This window comes from Salmo salar, chromosome ssa24 (genome assembly GCF_905237065.1).
Source record: "Salmo salar chromosome ssa24, Ssal_v3.1, whole genome shotgun sequence".
Classification (NCBI taxonomy): Eukaryota; Metazoa; Chordata; class Actinopteri; order Salmoniformes; family Salmonidae; genus Salmo; species Salmo salar.
Genome location: NC_059465.1, coordinates 18,229,114 through 18,249,473, shown reverse-complemented (window position 1 = coordinate 18,249,473; position 20,360 = coordinate 18,229,114). Strand labels below are relative to the sequence as shown.

The following is a 20,360-nucleotide window of genomic DNA, read 5'->3' as shown; positions in this document are numbered from 1 at the left end:
TTGTTAAATGCGCTCTCACCACTGGTGTCCCCCAGGGCTCTGTTCTAGGCCCTCTCCTATTCTCGCTATACACCAAGTCACTTGGCTCTGTCATATCCTCACATGGTCTCTCCTATCATTGCTATGCAGACGACACACAATTAATCTTCTCCTTTCCCCCTTCTGATAACCAGGCGGCGAATCGCATCTCTGCATGTCTGTCAGACATATCAGTGTGGATGACGGATCACCAGCTCAAGCTGAACCTCGGCAAGACGGAGCTGCTCTTCCTCCCGGGGAAGGACTGCCCGTTCCATGATCTCGCCATCACGGTTGACAACTCCCTTGTGTCCTCCTCCCAGAGTGCTAAGAACCTTGGCGTGATCCTGGACAACACCCTGTCGTTCTCCACTAACATCAAGGCGGTGACCCGATCCTGTAGGTTCATGCTCTACAACATTCGCAGAGTACGACCCTGCCTCACACAGGAAGCGGCGCAGGTCCTAATCCAGGCACTTGTCATCTCCCGTCTGGATTACTGCAACTCGCTGTTGGCTGGGCTCCCTGCCTGTGCCATTAAACCCCTACAACTCATCCAGAACGCCGCAGCCCGTCTGGTGTTCAACCTTCCCAAGTTCTCTCACGTCACCCCGCTCCTCCGCTCTCTCCACTGGCTTCCAGTTGAAGCTCGCATCCGCTACAAGACCATGGTGATTGCCTACGGAGCTGTGAAGGGAACGGCACCTCCATACCTTCAGGCTCTGATCAGGCCCTACACCCAAACAAGGGCACTGCGTTCATCCACCACTGGCCTGCTGGCCCCCCTACCTCTGAGGAAGCACAGTTCCCGCTCAGCCCAGTCAAAACTGTTCGCTGCTCTGGCACCCCAATGGTGGAACAAGCTCCCTCACGACGCCAGGACAGCGGAGTCAATCACCACCTTCCGGAGACACCTGAAACCCCACCTCTTTAAGGAATACCTAGGATAGGATAAAGTAATCCTTCTAACCCCCCCCCCCTTAAAAGATTTAGATGCACTATTGTAAAGTGGTTGTTCCACTGGATATCATAAGGTGAATGCACCATTTTGTAAGTCGCTCTGGATAATGACTTAAATGACTTAAATGTAATGTAAAAAGTGCACCAGTCCCTCCTGCAGCAAAGCACCCCCACAACAAGATGCTGCCACACCCGTCCTTCACGGTTGGGATGGTGTTCTTTGGCTTGCAAGCCTCCTCCTTTTTCCTCCAGACATAATGATGGTCATTATGACCAAACAGTTAAATTTTTGTTTCATCAGACCGGAAGACATTTCTCCAAAAAGTACGATCTTTGTACCCACGTGCAGTTGCAAACCGTAGTCTGGCTTTTTTTATGGCGGTTTTGGAGCAGTGTCTTCTTCCTTGCTCAGCGGCCTTTCAGGTTATGTCGATATAGGACTCGTTTTACTGTGGCTATAGATACTTTTGTACCTGTTCCTTCCAGCATCTTCACAAGGTCCTTTACTGTTGTTCTGGGATTAATTTGCACTTTTCGCACCAAAGTACGTTCATCTCTAGGAGACGTCTCCTTCCTGAGCGGTATGACGGCTTCGTGGTCCATTGGTGTTTATTCTTGCGTACTATTGTTTGTACAGATGAAAGTGGTACCTTCAGGTGTTAGGAAATTGCTCCCAAGGATGAACCAGACTTGTGGAGGTCAGACTTTTCTGTGGTCTTGGCTGATTTCTTTGAATTTTCCAATGATGTCAAGCAAAGAGGCACTGAGTTTGAAGGTAGGCCTTGATATACAGCCACAGGTAAACCTCTAATTGACTCAAATGATGTCAATTAGCCTATCAGAAGCTTCTAAAGCCATGACATCATTTTCTGGAATTTTCCAAGCTGTTTAAAGGCACAGTCAACTTAGTGGAATTGTGAAAAACTGAGTTTAAATGTATTTGGCTAAGGTGTATGTAAACTTCCGACTTCAACTGTATATTAATGTCTGTCAAGTTATTGTTTAGCGTTAAATATAATTCAATTGCATTGTTATATTGTGAAAGGAAACAATAACTAGAATTGTAAAATAAATTCTCCCTCATGAAAACAAACCATGAAGATATATTAATGGTAGGTTTGTGTGTGAGTGTGTGTCCATGCCTTACCTGGGCCCTCCCTGCAGCACCATGGTAACAGGTCCCACCAGGTGAGTGACCCCACCTACCCTGACTGCGGCAGTGAGCAGTTCCCTCATGTGAACGAGGGCCTGCTTCCTCGTGCTGCCCCGCCTCCACCGTGTCTGAGCCGCAGACAGGAAACTGCTGCTGGACACCTGGAGGAGGCAGAACTTGGGTAAAATATGAATGGACTCAACTTCTTTAATTGTTTGACACCAAAAACACAGAATTCAATGTGTAGTGACTGTGACGGAGGGCTGGACTTACAGACTGGTCGGGCAAGGTCCCTATGAAAGCAAAGAGCTGTCCCAGCAGCACACTGTACGTTGGCTTGTCCCGGCTGTCCTCCATGGCTAGAGACTGCAGCAGTGTGAAGGAGCTGCTACGGTGACTGGTGGGGTGGTGTCGCCTCCTGCAGTAGAGGAGAATAACGTAGAGGGGTGAGTACTCTCTCCATCCATCATCAACTTAGTGTAGTTATGCTTGTAATCCACTTTCTCTGTATCAAAGAGATTTTTGTGGACAGTGAACCTTTGGCTGCTGTGTGGGAACTCCAGGTCCTGGTTGGCGATCATCTCCAGGTCAGAGGGTGCAGACATGCTGCGCAGAAAGACTGGCTGCTTCACCCCGGGGACCACCGCCTTAGTGTCTGACACAGACTTACAGGCTGCCACACAACAACAAAAAGTCAGAATCAGTAACCTCTATTTTATCAAACTACATACAGGCAGTCAAAGTAAATCAGGAGAGGGGTATAGAGAAACAGGTGTAGGCTAGGGAGGTGGAGTAGGCTGGGAAGGTAGTTATGTAAGGAGGTGTAAGCTGAGGGGTACCTGGCGTGCCAGCAGGTGTGGTGGTTAGGCTTCTGCAGTGAGGAGCAATGGTGACATGGAGCAACAGCTCTGTGCGGTTCATCAGGCTCTTCATCAGGGCTTTGGTTTTGGCCAGCGGCACATCACTCTTCAGGTGGACGGAGTTCACCTCCTGGAAGAACTTCTCCCTGTGGACAAATGTAGACGATAAACCAGAAGACAACACGGAGGAAGATATGTCATCTAAGCAATGCAGATGTTACCTCAGCAGTCTTAACATCTGCATTGTCACGTGGCTCTTCTCCAATGTCTTACCTCAGTGTGAGGACAACATTTTCCAAATCACTCCAGTCCAGTGGGACCTCCTTTAGTGAACACAGCAACTCTAGTTCCTTCATTTTGTTCTGGGGAAACAAAAACTAATTATATTTGCTGAACAGCATACAACTTTATGAGAATCGGAGGTGAAGGGATACTTACCTCAAAGAAGTGATAGTCGTGGAAGAAAGGAGCATTGTTCTCCAGCTTTCCCTGCTGAGCTTCCTCCACCTCGTTCTGCCACTTCTGCTCCAGCTCTGCTACACTCTGAAGGATGGCAACAAACAAAGTTCTACACACACACACTTGGAGAGGGAAAAGCAGACTATACTAGCCACTTGTGTACCTGCAGCTGGCGCTCCATGGCGTTGATCTTCTTGAAAGTCTCGGCCATGATCTTACAGAGCAGGTCGTACTCCTCAGCGTGCTCCTCGCGGTACTGGAAGTTGACGAGCGACTGGAGAGCATCCACCAGCGTCAGGTGCTTTATCACAGACGACACTATGACCTCCTCCATAACGTCTGGCCTGATCACCTCCCTGACACGGGCAAGTCAGAGAGAAAGGGGGGAGAGGATGGGCAGTAATGACTGGTTAACTTTTTAAGGTATAGGGGGCAGTATTTTCATTTTCGGAAGAAAAGCGTGCTCAGAGTAAACTGCCTCATACTTGGGCCCAGAGTCAAATATTTGCATATTATTAGTAGATTTGGATAGAAAATACTCTGAAGTTTCTAAAACTGTTTGAATGATGTCTGTGAGTATAACAGAACTCATATGGCAGGCAAAAACCTGAGAAAAATCCAACCAGGAAGTGGGAAATCTGAGAATTGTAGTTGTTCTTTTGAATCCCTATCGAAACTACAGTGTCTGTGGGGTCACGTTGCACTTCCTAAGGTTTCCATTGGCTGTCAACAGCCTTTAGAAACGTGTTTCATCCTTCTCCTGTTACTGGGCAGAAAATAGGAGCTCAGTCAATGAGTGGACTGCCTGGGACCAGTGAGTTGTTTACTGCGCGGGCACGTTTGGCGCACCGCTCCTTCTTTTTCCTCTGTAATGAATACGCTATTGTCCGGTTGGAATATTATCGACATTTTATCTTAAAAATACCCTAAGGATTGATTGTAAACAACGTTTGACATGTTTCTACGAACGGTAATGGAACTTTTGACTTTTCGTGTCAGGATTTACGCTCGCGCGTTATGCCTTTGGATAGTGATCTGAACGCACGAACAAAACGGAGGTATTTGGACATAAATATGGAGTATTTCGAACAAAAATAAAATTTAATGTGGAAGTAGGAGTCCTGGGAGTGCATTCTGACGAAGATCAGCAAAGGTAAGAGAATATTTATAATACTAATTCTGAGTTTAGTTGACCCCAGAACTTGGCGGGTATCTGTATAGCTTGCTTTGTTGGCTGAGCTGTGTACTCAGAATATTGAAAAATGTGCTTTCTCCGTAAAGCTATTTTAAAATCTGACACAGTGGTTGCATTAAGGAGAAGTATATCTACAATTCTTTCAATAACTTGTAAATTTTATCAACGTTTATGATGAGTATTATTGTAAATTGATGTGCTCATTCACCGTAAGTTTTGGTGGGAATACATTTTCTGAACATCACGCGCCAATGTAAAATGGGGTTTTTGGATATAAATATGAACTTTATCGAGCAAAACATACATTATTGTATAACATGAAGTCCTATGAGTGCCATCTGATGAAGATCATCAAAGGTTAGTGAATATTTTAGCTGTATTTTTGTTTTTTGTGATGCATGTCCTTGCTTGGAAAATGGCTGTATGGTTTTTCTTGTGAAGTTTATGTCCTAACATAATCTAATTTTATGCTTTCGCCGTAAAGACTTTTTGAAATCAGACAATGTGGTTAGATTAACGAGAAGTTTATCTTTAAAATGGTGTAAAATAGTTGATTGAGAAAATGACATTTTTGCTGTTTTGTATTTCGCGCCATGCTATTTCACTGGCTGTTGATAGTGTGTACGGCGGGTGGGACGCTAACGTTCCACCTAGCCCATAGAAGTTAAAATAGAATTGGAATGGCAGTTGTATATGTGGTATATATGGTCACCCCTTCTTACTTGATGCTGGGACGGAACTGTGGCCGCGCCCTGCCGGACACCTCTCGTAGCCGGCTCATGATGCCTGGAGGCAGGCGGATGCGGGGCAGGTCAAAGTAGGCCCCAGGCATGAGGCCCGGGGGAGGGATGAGCACGTCAGAGGGGTAGGTGAACTCCCGGTCCTCCTCGATGGTGAGGGGTAGCGGAGAGGGACTGGGGGTTAGGGCTGGAGAGATGGCACCATTAGCTTCCACCTGCCATTGGCACCTGGAGGAAATGGATAGCATTTAGTCTCGGCTGTCCTGGTACCCACTCTCTGCCATGGTGTCACCTGTGTTATTTTACTAGGGTGTTATTATTTAGATGGTTATAGCTGTATATGACTGTGCTGCTACATTGCAGTGCATTCGTGCCATCTATAATGTGTGCTCTGTATCATCCTCCATTTATGCCGAGTCACCTTTGGAGCAGCTTGGAGCAGAGCAGGTCATGGCAGGCGTCCTCCTCTCGGGTTACTTCAGGTCCGTTGTAGAGGATGCGGAGCATGGAGCAGGCCAGTACAGACAGACCCAACGCCAGGTCTGCCAGGAAGGGGAGACCCCCAGAGACATCCTCTGATGATTCCTGTAGCGGGAAAACAGAGACAGATCTACGTAACAATGTCTGGGTGTGTATGTCAAACATGGCAGCAACATGCTAGAACTCATGCTCTATTCACAACAGTGCAGTGATCTAACTCCACAGCTGTGTGTACCTGCGCACGGACAGTGCAGGAGAACCCCCACATGGCTTTGTCTGGGGTGTTGTGCTCGCGCCCACTCCTCATCTCAAAGGAGAACGTCACTGTGTCCCCCTCCACCTTGACCAGGTCTTTGGGCCAGCCTGTCCCTAGGACACTGCGACTGCCATAGCCCAGAGTGTTGCCTCCATACTCGGTCACCTTGCGACTGTTAGTGTTGGGCCCAGCATACATTACCAACTGGAACACCAGAGAGAAAAGACCAAGTAAATATCTTCCTCATAGAGCTTTGCAATGATAAACTAGATTAGACATGTTATTTACATTTACATTACATTTTAGTCATTTAGCAGACGCTCTTATCCAGAGCATACATTTCATAAATTTTTTTCTCCATGACATAGCTTTAACATGGAAATGTGATGTGGGGTGGAGAGGTGCAGGGATTGGTCACCTTGTCGTAGTCGTACTGCGAGGAGCAGCGGGAGTCGAAGCGCAGGTAGAGGCAGCGTGCTCCTGGGATGTGTACCGTCTCTTTGAACTTATAGTTGTCTCGCACTGGGTGGACCGTCTCCACCGTCTTCCCAGCAGCCCATGGGGCAGGGATCTTCAGGCCTGTCAGGAAGCCTGGCTCCTCCCGCTCATCTAGAATTCTAAAGCTGGAGCAGGACAGAGGAAGTCAGGCAGTCATCGGGGACAGAGGAAGTCAGTCATCAGGGACAGAGAAACACAAACACACTTGGAAAAATCAGGCTTAAGGTCCTGATAAATCTTGCCTACAGAGGACCATGTGTACTCTTACCGGTCATCAGCAGCAGGCGTCTTTTGGCCCAGCGGCCCTCCTACCAGTGGAATGCTGTCAGTGAAGAGAGGAGACTGGGTCTTCAACAGCAGAGCAGTCTGGGAAATAACCAGGAGAAACCCATATTATAAATATATACTAATTCTCCTTCCAAACTATAATCAACAAGCACAACACGCCTACCCATCTTCCACCACAGAAACCAGAGACGACAGACAGACGTTCTAAACTAGAGAAGAATATCTACATTGAGGTGAGACGGGTGTGTTTGTTTGAGAGCCCCCACCTGGCTGGTGTAGAGGACTAGCTGCACTAGCTGGGGCAGGAGAGCGTCAGCCAGATTGAGTGTCTGCAGGTTGGGGTGCATCAGAGAGGTGAGCAGCACTGGCAGCAGGTGGCCCAGCATGGTAGCCTTGGTCATCTGCTCCAGGCCCTTCAGCCTGCGGACCGGAAGGAGAGAGGAAGAGGGGGGGAGAAAAGGAGAGATGGGACGAGGAGGAGAGAGGATGTGAGATAAGTGGAATAAGAGGTATGTAGAAGAGAGTTTGAGGCAGACAGAAAGAGAAATGCATAGAAGGGGATTCATATGCATACAAGGGGAACATGCAGATACACAGGCAAAAGGTCAAGAGAGTTAGGGGTAGGCATACAACGTGTAAAATGACAGGTTGACAGGTAACAGGAAAAGCAGAGGTAGAGGGGTGAGGGTCACCTGGTCTCTCGGTCAGTAATGTCACTGTTGATGAGAGCGGCGGTCACCTGCTGCAGGGTCTCCAGCACCTCGTCACATCCCATCAGGATCTTGGTGGCCAGCGACAGGATGCTAGTCTGCAACTCCTGGAAACCACACACAGAGAAAAGGCAACGCTTCCGTAACAGTGCTTACTTTTTTCTAACAGGAAAAAGACCACACAACTTCTAAACTTGTTTACAATCAACACTATAACAAAAGTTAAACAAAAACAACTTTAGGTGTTTGTAATTAAAAAGGGCTTACTGTTGAACATGCTAAATGCAGTGGCTATGCTGTCATGATTTAATATCCTTGCTCTATTCCTGCAGAAACTGAGGCCACAGACAGACAGACAGACAGACAGACAGACAGACAGACAGACAGACAGACAGACAGACAGACAGACAGAGACACACAAGGAGAGAGAAAGAGAGACACACAAGGAGAGAGAAAGAGAGACACACAAGGAGAGAGAAAGAGAGACACACAAGGAGAGAGAAAGAGAGACACACAAGGAGAGAGAAAGAGAGACACACAAGGAGAGAGAAAGAGAGACACACAAGGAGAGAGAAAGAGAGAGCACACGAGGAGAAGAGAGAGAGAGACACACAGGAAGGAGAAAGAGAGAAAGAGAGACACACAGGAGAGAGAGAAAGAGAGACACACAAGGAGAGAGAGAGAGAGAGACACACAAGGAGAGAGAGAAAGAGAGACACACAAGGAGAGAGAGAAAGAGAGACACACAAGGAGAGAGAGAAAGAGAGACACACAAGGAGAGAGAGAAAGAGAGACACACAAGGAGAGAGAGAAAGAGAGACACACAAGGAGAGAGAAAGAGAGAGACAGGAGAGAGAAAGAGAGAGACACACAGGAGAGAGAAAGAGAGAGACACACAGGAGAGAGAAAGAGAGACACACAGGAAGAGAGAAAGAGAGACACACAGGAAGAGAGAAAGAGAGAGACACACAGGAAGAGAGAAAGAGAGAGAGACACACAGGAAGAGAGAAAGAGAGAGACACACAGGAGAGAGAAAGAGAGAGACACACAGGAGAGAGAAAGAGAGAGACACACAGGAGAGAGAAAGAGAGAGACACACAGGAGAGAGAAAGAGAGAGACACACAGGAGAGAGAAAGAGAGAGACACACAGGAGAGAGAAAGAGAGAGACACATAGGAGAGAGAAAGAGAGAGACACATAGGAGAGAGAAAGAGAGAGACACACAGGAGAGAGAAAGAGAGAGACACAGGAGAGAGAAAGAGAGAGACACACAGGAGAGAGAAAGAGAGAGACACACAGGAGAGAGAAAGAGAGAGACACACAGGAGAGAGAAAGAGAGAGACACACAGGAAGAGAGAAAGAGAGAGACACACAGGAGAGAGAAAGAGAGAGACACACAGGAGAGAGAAAGAGAGAGACACACAGGAGAGAGAAAGAGAGAGACACACAGGAGAGAGAAAGAGAGAGACACACAGGAGAGAGAAAGAGAGAGACACACAGGAGAGAGAAAGAGAGAGACACACAGGAGAGAGAAAGAGAGAGACACACAGGAGAGAGAAAGAGAGAGACACACAGGAGAGAGAAAGAGACACACAGGAGAGAGAAAGAGAGAGACACACAGGAGAGAGAAAGAGAGAGACACACAGGAGAGAGAAAGAGAGAGACACACAGGAGAGAGAAAGAGAGAGACACAGGAGAGAGAAAGAGAGACACAGGAGAGAGAAAGAGAGAGACACAGGAGAGAGAGACACACAGAAGGAGAGAGAGAGACAGAGACACACAGACAACACACACAGAGACACACCACATGGACAGACAGCAGTAGGGGTATTTAAAAGGGGTGTTTACCTGTACCTTCATTGTTTCCCCTTGTAGGGAGCTGTCACTGTCGTCGTTGTCGTCGGGGCGTATCAGAACGGTGTTGCTAAGCAGGTGGTTCTGAACGGCCATGAGGTAGCGCAGGCTTGATGAGGCCACCTGGTAGAGGGGAAGGAGGGAGGGGGACCACAAGTCAGTACGCAACAGCTAACACACTTCATCTACTGCTGATTGGTAAACAGACCGTCTGACCAGACAAAGCCAAAGACACATACTGGCACAGTGGAGAGTAGCTTCTGGAAGTCATCCCTTGCGACAGTCTGACATTTAGTGATAAGAAGGCAGGATTCACGGACAACGGTCTTCAGGATGCAGTGCAGGAGTTCATCACTTAGTCTGGAGGGGAAACACAGGCGAGATAATGAGACTGATTCAGCCGAACAACCCTCTTATACAGAGAGACAGAGTGGCATATTGCATTATTATTATTCATGGGCACATTTTATGGCATCAGGTTACTCAGTGAAACCATTCAGCTCTGGTTAGGGGAGGAATTGAGAGTTATTTTTCAAGCAGTAATACATGACATTGGAAAAATTGTTGAGAAAATGTCTGCAAAAGCTGGACTCTACCTGTAGTGGTCATCTTCGTCGCTCCCAAATCGATTTTTCTGCAGCTGGTCAGCCAGGTTGGTGAGGATGACATCGCGGAGCTGAGACAGACCACTGTTCCTCTCCCCTAAAGGTCACACAGAACTCCTTCAATACTTCCAGTGCTTCAGATATTTGAGATACACATTCTAATCATGTTTGTGTTAAGAGTGTGCATAAAACCCAATTAGTAGGTCGCAACTATCACCTTCTGTCAGGACCAGCTTCAGCAGGCTGCTGAGTTCAGACTCCCCCTGATACAAAGTATTCAAACCCGAGCTACAGAGAGGGATGGATAGATAGACAATGACAGTAGGTGTCAATCACAGGACAGAGAGTCGTCTGTAAGATCATGTCTTTACGTGTGTCCTGTGTTTATGGTTAAGGCTTTGTTCTGTACTGAGTTGTGTTTACCTGATAGCCAGGCACACTTCTCCCTGGATCTCTGCTCCAATCTGATCCACAGGAGCCATGAGCAGCTGCCACAGGAGCAGCCCTGAACGCCGCACACTCTCCCTGTTCTGCTCCGACTGAGGGTTGAAGAACCTGAACACCACCTGAACGACAAACACCAATGTGTAAAAATGAGTGATTTAGACATCAGTTGGGCTCCAAGTAGCGTCATAGCAGCACAGGGGTCTTGAACTTTACTTGTCAAGGGCCACCCTCCCAGGGAAACCGGCAACCCAGGGACCCCATCATACGTTAGCAAATCAAAAAAATATATAATAATAAATAAATAAAAGCACGTCTTGTCTAATCATCAGTGAATGATAATGGCAAGGAGAAGTAATCAAAATGTTTTATTATTTGGATCTCCCCACATTATAAATTGGAAGAGGAAGTGTACACTCTACCCTAGCCTATTAGCTATAAAGGTAACTCCAAACACATTTTCGCTAATAGCAGCTGTTTAAACAAAGGTTAGCCATGTGTTGGCAAAAATGAATGTACAAGTCAAGAAAGCGCACCAGCCATTTGCCGCAATGGTAGCCTATTCGTGGGTGCTTTTTCAAAGCCTGTGTCAGATACTCCAGCAAGAGTAATTTGCTCAATATTAGGAGTTGAAAAATACATTTGACATAATAAGAAATAATACTTTGTTTATTCTGTTGTTGCTAGCAATGTTCATAAAATTCTATACAGATTGAATATCCCTGCAGTAGAAGGCATAGATTAGGAATCACTGGCCACTTTTAGAAATGGATCACTAGCCACTTTAATCATGTTTCCTGATCTTGCATTACTCATCTCATATTTATGAACTGCACTCTATACTATTCCACAGTATCTTAGTCACTTTTAAATTGCGTCACCCATCTCATATGTATATACTGTATTGTATTCTATACTACACCACTGACAGTTAAACAGCCAACTCGAGTACATCACAGGCTGCTGCCTATAGACATAGATTAGGAATCACTGGCCACTTTAATGTCTCGGTATCTGGCATTACACATCTCATATGTATAAACTGTACTCCATACTATGGTATCTTAATCACTTTAATTGTGTGTAAATACTGCATCACCCATCTCATATGTATATACTGTATTCTATACTACGCCACTGTATCTTAGTCCAATGCCGCTCTGACATAAGTATATATTCTTAATCCATTCCTTACTTAGATTTACGTGTATTTTGGGTATATGTTGTGAAAATGTTAGATATTACTGCACTGTCGGAGCTAGAAGCACAATCATTTTGCTATACGCATAATTAATCTGCTAAACACGTGTATGTGACCAATAAATTTGATTTGGTTCTCCATCTCCACTGTACCTGGAATACCACCAGGATGCAGCGGATGATGCAGGTGTCCCTGTTGACCATGGCTTTCTCCATGATGTCGCAGATGCTGCTGAAGTGGCAAGCCTCGATGGGGTGCTGCTTGCCCATGAGGGCGCCCAGGGGAAAGCTGCTGCTGCTGGCTGCGAGAAGGTTGAGCTGGTGGATGCACATGGCGCCCACATGGTGAAGCAGCTGGTTGATCACCTCTCCGGTGGCCACGGTCTCCTCTGCAGCAGGGAGCGAGGGGTAAGTCAACTCTTAACGGTACGATTTGACTTAAAAGGAAGAAGCTGGTTGAGACACTCTTCAGCCTATAATTCTGCAGCACATAATTTGAGGTCAGCGTTGTTTTCTAAACAAGAGTAAAACTGTTTTGGTTACCTTTGGGTTCCTTGATGACATGACTGACACCAAGCCTATGGCACACGTGGTGGAAGGCCTGGTTGCCAGGGTTAGACCACTGGTCCATGTAGTCACTGGAGCAGCTCCAGATTAAGTTGTTGAGGGCGTCATAGCAGGCTCCTACAACACAAATGTCACATAAGCTCTACTTTGAGAACGCAGCCCTTATCTAGAAAGAAATAAAAATGGCTAATTCCTGAATAGGAGCTTACCCAGCCCTGCCACCTGGGCCCCCCTGCCTAGAGAACTGCCAGGTGCGTCAATGAGATCTGCCCGGCTACTGAACTGACCATCAACTAGGTTGAATGCCAGACTGGAGGAGAGGACTGGTCGGAGAAAGAGAGGAAAGCAGTCAACAAATATACCACTAACAGTAAAAAGGAGACTTGCCTAAAACACAACCGAGAAAAACAGTGAAGTGGAACATCTGCTCTTACTCTTCAGGGAGGACAAGCCGCTGGTCCCTCCAAACAGGGAGCGTGTGGCAGAGCTGCCAGACACACCGGGCGGAGATGCCAGCATCACCAGGGACGTCCCACACACATACATGGGAGTCTTCCTCAGAGTCTTTAGAGGGAGGCCACAGCTAGTGTTTACTGCTGTGGAAGAGGAGCACAGACATGAGTCAACACACAACAAAGAGATGTGAAGTGTGAATTGCACAATGAGCAATGTGATGAGGATAATGAAGATTCAATCATATTTTTCACTGCCTGGATATCACACATTTAACTGGGGGTGAAACAAAAACTGTTGTGTTAGTGCCTTCAGAAAGTATTCACACCCCTTGACTTTTTCCACTTTGTTGTGTTACAGCCAGAATTTAAAATAGATTAAATTGAGATGTCGTCACTGGCCTACACCCCATAATGTCAAAGTGGAATTTTGTTTTTCGCAATTTGTACAAATTAATTATAAATGAAAGGCTGAAATGTCTTGAGTCAGTAAGAATTCAACCCCTTTGTTACGGCAAGCCTAAATATGTTAAGGAATAAAGATTTGCTTACCAAGTCACATACTAAATGGTTTAATAATTGTGTTTAACATGATTTCTGAATGACTACCTAATCTCTGTATCCCACACATACAATTATCTGTAAGGTCCCTCAGTCAAACAAAGATTCAACCACAAAGACCAGGGAGGTTTTCCAGTGCCTCGCAAAGGGCACCTATTGGTAGATGGGTAGGAATAAGCAGACATTGAATGTCCCTTTGAGCATGGTAAAGTTATTTGTAACACTATGGATGGTGTATCAACACATCCAGTCACTACAAAGATACAGCCGTCCTTCCTAACTCAGTTGCCGGAGAGGAAGGAAACCGCTCAGGGATTTCATCATGAGGCGAATGGTTTCTTTAAAACAGTTACAGAGTTTAATGGCTGTGATAGGAGAAAACAGAGGATGGATCAACAACGTTGTAGTAAACCACAATGCTAACCTAACTGACAGAGTGAAAAGGAGGAAGCCTGTACAGAATATAAATATTCCAAACCATGCATCCTGTTTGCAACAAGGCACTAAAGTAATACTGCAAATAATGTGGCAAAGCAATTACCCTTTTCTCTTGATTACAAAGTGGTATGTTTGGGGCAAATCCAATAGATTATAGAGTACCACTTGCAATACTTTCAAGCATAGTGGTGGCTGCATCATGTTATGGGTATGCTTTTAATTGTTAAGGACTGGGGAGTTTTCAGGGTAAAAAAAACAGTTTATCTAAATAGTGTGAGGTCATTACCGGACTGCTCTTCCTTGACAGTGTTGGTGATGGCAGAGCCGGTGAGAGCGGCCAGCGTTGCGGAGTGGGAGGCGCGAAAGCGTGACATGCGGCTCAGCAGCAGCTCGTTCAGACACTTGGACGACTCGCCCTCCTTCCGTATCAGGATCACCCTCTCCTGAAGGACGTTTGCCACACACAATCCTGTCTCTGTCTGCACCAGAAGCAGGAGGGAGAGAGGGGTGAGAGATGGGAAGGAGGGAAGAGCCTTGTTGTGCATGGTCGAAAGGCTTGGGGAAACATCCTCACCGACAGCTGAAAGACATCCATGAAGACCGAGTGGCCTTTCTGGGTCTTCTCGTTGAGGCTGGCAGGAGACCACACCCAGTACAGGTAGGTTCCATCTGAGCACAGGTGCAGCGTGGTCATGCTGCTGCCCACGGGGAAGTGGTGGGCTGGCATGGGAACGACCTGGCACACCTGAGACAGGTAGAAAGGTCAGTCTTTTGGAAGAGATACAGTACTGGATCACCCAATGTGTGGTGCTGGCCTGAGTTAGTGTAATTGAGTCATCATGAGTGATGTCATGAAGCCTGTTGCTAGGTGCCAGCTGCCATACCTGCAGGGTGAAGGGGTCGATGACCTGGCACAGCTGATGAGGCTTGGCATCAAAGGAGGCAGGGCGGTGAAGAAGGCGGCCGCTGCTGAACACCACCCAGCCGGGCTCCAAGTCCTCATTCCGACAGTACACAAACCCCCTGCACAAACACACAAAATAATGATCTCCCTTTCCTCTGATATTTTGCTCAGAAAATGAAATAAATCAGAGGGGGAGTACAGTAGGGCAGAGGAGTTTTGAAGTTCAGGTCAGAAGGAGGGAACAGGAGAGTTAGAACAGGACATGAGGTGGCCCGGTGGCTCCCTACTTATATGTACAGAATATACACTACATGGCAAAAAGTATGTGGACATCCCTTCAAATTAGTGAATTCTGCTATTTCAGCCACACCCGTTGCTGACAGATGTATACAAATTGAGCACACTGTCATGCAATCTCCATAGACAAACATTGGCAGTAGAATGGCCTTACTGAAGAGCTCAGTGACTTTCAACGTGGCACTGTCATAGGATGCCACCTTTCCAACAAGTAAGTTCGCCGGAATTTCTGCCCTAGTCAACTGTAAGTGCTGTTATTGTGAAGTGGAAAAGTCTAGAAACAACAAAGCAAAGTCCCTACAGAAAATGGTTTGTCGAGATCGGTGTGGAAGAACTTGACAGGCCTGCACAGAGCCCTAACTTCAACCCCATCGAACACCTTTGGAATGAATTGGAACACCGACTTTGAGCCAGGCCTAATCGCCCAACATCAGTGCCTGACCTCACTGATGCTCTTGTGGCTGAATGGAAGTGTACCCCTGCACATCGACTCTGTACTGGTACCTCGTGTAAATAGAAAAGTTATCGTTACTCATTTATTCCTCATGTTATTCTTTTTCTATTAGTACTCAATTTCTCTCTCTGCATTGTTGGGAAGGGCCCGTAAGTAAGCATTTCACTGTGAGTCTACACCTGTTGTTTAAGAAACAATTGGATTTGAGGGTATTTTAAGTGAGGCACTCTCACTCTTTCTCTGTGCAGATATAGGCAGGGGTGTCATGTTACCTCAGTGTCCCGTGCAAACCGGAGCCCAGCTTGCTGATCCCTCTCCCAAAGGAGTTAGTGGTGTAGAGATAGAGCCCATCTGTGGCCAGGCAGCGCCCTAGGTCTGTGTCTGCAACAGCAGGGAGGATATAGACAGAGTGAGGAACAGCAGAAGAGGGAGCAAAACAACAGGAACGGAGGGGAGAGGGAGGACAGTATACAGGAGGGGATAACAGGAAAAGGGGTGTGATTATGTCCATCTGTATGCTTTCTCTCATCTTCTCCCCACTGAAGCACCATGGTGCAGACAGAAGGGACAAGTCTGACAGTATAGCCCTACCTTTTCTACTGACAATTCGTGTTTAATGTTGTCCTTCATTTTATAGCATAGTAAGTGTACATATATATGGTCTCACACACCCACAGCATTGGCCAAACAGAATCAAAGGAGACTAGTCAGCAAATCAACAAGAAAGGCAGGGAAAAATACTTTCCTTTTGGCTGAACCTGCCTGTAGTTTGCACTTGGCAGGTGAGAGGGACAAGCCCCCCAGCCCACGGCCTGCCAGCTCTACTGTATTCTTTAGCTGCCATGTCTCTGCCTCTCAACTGGCTTCCTATAGGAGAGCTGATGAGGTCCTATCACCTTACAGGGCTCTCCAAGGTCAGCCCATCGATTGGAGGAAACAAGCCATCACCCACCCTCCCTCTTTCTCCCTCAAACTTCTGCTAGTCATTACCCTGCCCTATAACCAACACATGATGCCCTCCTCAGGAGACTCAGCCAATGAGACAGAAGGATGACTCCATGTCTGCCCTTGGCTTAATGTTGGGAGTACTAAGTGGCTCCAGACAAAGGATCAAATAGAAATGATCTAAAGAGGTAAATGAATAAATCATCATCCAAATGAGAGGAAGGATTATGAGGGCCAGCAGGACTTAGCCTGGTTGCCGTTGTCACCAGAACAATACTACTAACAACTACACTTGCAGTGCACTCACATACACATTACTCTATAATGGTAGTGTGAAAATGTGTCTCATATATATATATAAATAATACACACATATTATTTTTAAACCCAGCCCCGCAGGAGGCCTTTTGCTAGGCCGTCATTGTAAATAAGAATTAGTTGTTAACTGACTTGCCTAGTTAAATAAAGGTTAAATAAATACAAATCTGACAGCACAAAAATCACTAATATGATCACTAGACTGGAAAATATTTAGAGTTTTCAACCCCCCCAAAAAAAGCAACCTCAGTTGAAAGACCAATGGAGCTCTTGTTCCACACACACACACACACACGGGCTTACCTTTGCTCTCTGCCCCTCCAGCGCTGCTGTCAGGTGTAGGCAGCATGTCTTCAAAGCCCCAGGAAACCCTGTGCTTGCCCCCCAGCAGACAGGACGGGGAGCCTGGTCCCCCCTCCAGCACCAGGAGTCTGGGTGGGCCAGATCGGGAGAGAAAGAGTTCACAACGAAGACAATACAGAAAAGGGACAACGGTGTCTCACCAAGCACATCCAGACATAAGGATACTAGACTCACCTGTAGAGCACATCAGCCACAGGGAGCTGGCCCAGGTCTGTCTGTTTCTGCAGCAGGTGAACTGTGTGGATGAAGGTCTTCAGGGACCCTCTGGAAACACAAAACATGTGTTAAACCATGGAATGGGAGGGAGCAACAGTGAAGGTCCCAGGTAGGCCTAATAGTGTTAAAAGAAAAATTCCACCCAAAGATGATTGTTTTGGTATTTGCCTCACTAGTCCATCGTTGATATAGTCCCAAAATGTTTTGAATGTCAACAATCAAGTTAAGATATAACTTTCAAAATACAGAAATACAGCCGGTACGACATATTTTGCATCAAGTTATATACAGTACCAGTCAAAAGTTTGGACACACCCACTTATTCAAGGGTGTTACTTTATTTTTACTATTTTATACATTGTAGAATAATAGTGAAGACATCAAAACTACAAAATAACACATATGGAATCATGTACTAACAAAAAAGGTTTTAAACAAATCTAAATATATTTTATTATTTAGATTCTTCAAAGTAGCCCTTTGCCTTGATGAGAGCTTTGCACACTCTTGGCATTCTCTCAACCAGCTTCATGAGGTAGTCACCTGGAATGCATTTTAATTAACAGGTGATCCTTGTTAAAAGTACATTTGTGGAATTTCATTCCGTCTTAATACGTTTGAGCCAATCAGTTGTGTTGTGACAAGGTAGGGGTGGTATACAGAAGATAGCCATATTTGGTAAAAGACCAAGTCCATATTATGGCAAGAACAGCTCAAATAAGCAAAGAGAAACGACAGTCCATCATCACTTTAAGATGAAGGTCTGTCAACCCGGAAAATGTTGAGAACTTTGAAAGTTCCTTCAAGTAAAATCGCAAAAACCATCAAGCGCTATGATGAAACTGGCTCTCATGAGGACCGCCACAGGAATGGAAGACCCAGAGTTACCTTCTCTGTATACATCAATGATGTCGCTCTTGCTGCTGGTGACTCTCTGATCCACCTCTACGCAGATGACACCATTCTGTATACCTCTGGCCCTACTTTGGACACTGTGTTAACTAACCTCCAGATGAGCTTCAATGTCATACAGCTCTCCTTTTGTGGCTTCCAACTGCTCTTAAATGCAAGTAAAATTAAATGCATGCTCTTCAACCAATCGCTGCCCGCACCTGCCCGCCCGTCCAGCATTACTACTCTGGACGGTTCTGACTTAGAATATGTGGACAACTATAAATACCTAGGTGTCTGGTTAGACTGTAAACTCTCCTTCCAGACTCACATTAAACATCTCCAATCCAAAATGAAGTCTAGAATCTGGTTCCTATTTCGCAACAAAGCATCCTTCACTCATGCTGCCAAACATACCCTCGTAAAACTGACCATCCTACCCACCCCCGACTTCGGCCATGTCATTTACAAAATAGCCTCCAACACTCTACTCAACAAATTGGATGCAGTCTACCACAGTGCCATCCGTTTTGTCACCAAAGCCCTATATACTACCCACCACTGCGACCTGTACTCTCTCGTTGGCTGGCCCTCGCTTCATACCCGTCGCCAAACCCACTGGCTCCAGGTCATCTACAAGTCTCGGTAAAGCCCCGCCTTATCTCAGCTCACTGGTCACCATAGCAGCACCCACCCGTAGCACGCGCTCCAGCAGGTATATCTCACTGGTCACCCCCAAAGCCAATTCTTCCTTCGGCCGCCTCTACTTCCAGTTCTCTACTGCCAATGACTGGAATGAACTGCAAAAATCACTAAAGCTGTAGACTCATATCTCCCTCACTAGCTTTAAGCACCAGCTGTCAGAGCAGCTCACAGATCACTGCACATAGCCCATCCAATCTACCTCATCCCCACACTGTATTTATTTATTTATTTATTTACTTATTTATCTTGTTACCTGGTTAAATAAAGGTGAAATAAAAAAAATTATTTAAAAAAAAGCTGCTGCAGAGGATAAGTTCAATAGAGTTACCAGCCTCAGAAATTGCAGCGCAAATAAATGCTTCACAGAGTTCAAGTAAGACATCAACATCAACTGTTCAGAGGAGACTACATGAATCAGGCCTTCATGGTCGAATTGTTACAAAGAAACCACTACTAAAACGACACCAATATGAAGAAGGGACTTGCTTGGCCAAGAAACACGAGCAATGGACATTAGACTGGTGGAAATCTGTCCTTTGATTTTTGGTTCCAACCACTGTGTTTTTGTGAGACGCAGAGTAGGTGAATGGATGATCTCCGCATGTGTGGTTCCCACCTTCTAGCATGGAGGAGGAGGTGTGATGGTGTTTTGCTGGTGACACGGTCAGTGATTTATTTAGAATTCAAGTCACACTTAACCAGCATGGCAACCACAGCCTTCTGCAGAGATACGCCATCCCATCTGGTTTGCGCTTAGTGGGACTATCATTTGTTGTTCAACAGGACAATGACCCAAAACACACCTCAAGGCAGTGTAAGGGCTATTTTTCCAAGGAGAGTGATGTAGTGCTGCATTAGATGACCTGGCCTCCACAATCACCCGACCTCAACCCAATTGAGATGGTTCGGGATGAGTTGGACTGCAGAGTGAAGGAAAAGCAGCCAACAAGTGTTCAGCATGTGGGAACTCCTTCAAGACTGTTGTAAAAGCATTCCAGGTGAAGCTGGTTGAGAGAATGCCAAGAGTGTGCAAAGCTATCATCAAGGCAAAAGGTGGCTACTTTAAAGAATCTCAAATATAGATTATAATTTTGATTTGTTTAACTCTTTCATAGTTTTGATGTCTTCACTATTATGCTACAATGTAGAAAATAGTCAAATTTAAAAAAAAAACTTGAATGAGTAGGTGTGTCCAAACTTTTGACTGGTACTGTATGTCTTGAAAGCTTTTTGTAAGTACACTGAGTGTACAGAAGATTAGGAACACCTGCTCTTTCCATGACAGACTTAAGGTGAATCCAGGTGAAAGCTATGATCCCTTATTGATGTCACCTGTTAAATCCACTTCAAATCAGTGTAGATGAAGGGGAGGAGACAGGTTAAAGAAGGATTTCTAAGCTTTGGACATGGATTGTGTATGTGTGCCATTCAGAGGGTGAATGGGGTTTTTCACACTCAACAGTTTCCCTTGTGTATCAAGAATGGTCCACCACCCAAAAGGCATCCAGCCAACTTGACACAACAGTGAG

General features: G+C 45.9%; 1 protein-coding gene across 7 annotated transcripts in view; it reads right to left on the bottom strand.

The window, feature by feature from the left end:
- The window catches only part of LOC106585296 (probable E3 ubiquitin-protein ligase HECTD4), a 61,456-nt gene that overhangs the window by 29,337 nt on the left and 11,759 nt on the right, over positions 1-20,360 (bottom strand). For 2 of the 7 annotated variants that reach the window (XM_014171366.2, XM_014171370.2), the window contains exons 3-31: positions 17,194-17,283; positions 16,960-17,087; positions 15,666-15,774; positions 14,623-14,761; positions 14,313-14,483; positions 14,025-14,217; positions 12,722-12,883; positions 12,497-12,610; positions 12,264-12,404; positions 11,874-12,109; positions 10,500-10,642; positions 10,294-10,364; positions 10,068-10,173; positions 9,711-9,831; positions 9,466-9,594; positions 7,600-7,724; positions 7,174-7,327; positions 6,888-6,985; positions 6,540-6,744; positions 6,101-6,325; positions 5,807-5,970; positions 5,368-5,613; positions 3,614-3,806; positions 3,430-3,534; positions 3,265-3,353; positions 2,971-3,137; positions 2,669-2,804; positions 2,405-2,549; positions 2,126-2,292 (exon numbers count right to left, since the gene is read on the bottom strand). In XM_014171366.2, coding sequence (XP_014026841.2) covers positions 2,126-2,292; positions 2,405-2,549; positions 2,669-2,804; positions 2,971-3,137; positions 3,265-3,353; positions 3,430-3,534; positions 3,614-3,806; positions 5,368-5,613; positions 5,807-5,970; positions 6,101-6,325; positions 6,540-6,744; positions 6,888-6,985; positions 7,174-7,327; positions 7,600-7,724; positions 9,466-9,594; positions 9,711-9,831; positions 10,068-10,173; positions 10,294-10,364; positions 10,500-10,642; positions 11,874-12,109; positions 12,264-12,404; positions 12,497-12,610; positions 12,722-12,883; positions 14,025-14,217; positions 14,313-14,483; positions 14,623-14,761; positions 15,666-15,774; positions 16,960-17,087; positions 17,194-17,283 — 4,272 coding nt within the window. The remainder of the gene's footprint in view (positions 1-2,125; positions 2,293-2,404; positions 2,550-2,668; positions 2,805-2,970; positions 3,138-3,264; positions 3,354-3,429; positions 3,535-3,613; positions 3,807-5,367; positions 5,614-5,806; positions 5,971-6,100; positions 6,326-6,539; positions 6,745-6,887; positions 6,986-7,173; positions 7,328-7,599; positions 7,725-9,465; positions 9,595-9,710; positions 9,832-10,067; positions 10,174-10,293; positions 10,365-10,499; positions 10,643-11,873; positions 12,110-12,263; positions 12,405-12,496; positions 12,611-12,721; positions 12,884-14,024; positions 14,218-14,312; positions 14,484-14,622; positions 14,762-15,665; positions 15,775-16,959; positions 17,088-17,193; positions 17,284-20,360) is intronic. The other 5 variants (XM_014171367.2, XM_014171372.2, XM_014171369.2 and 2 more) reach the window with 3 other exon arrangements.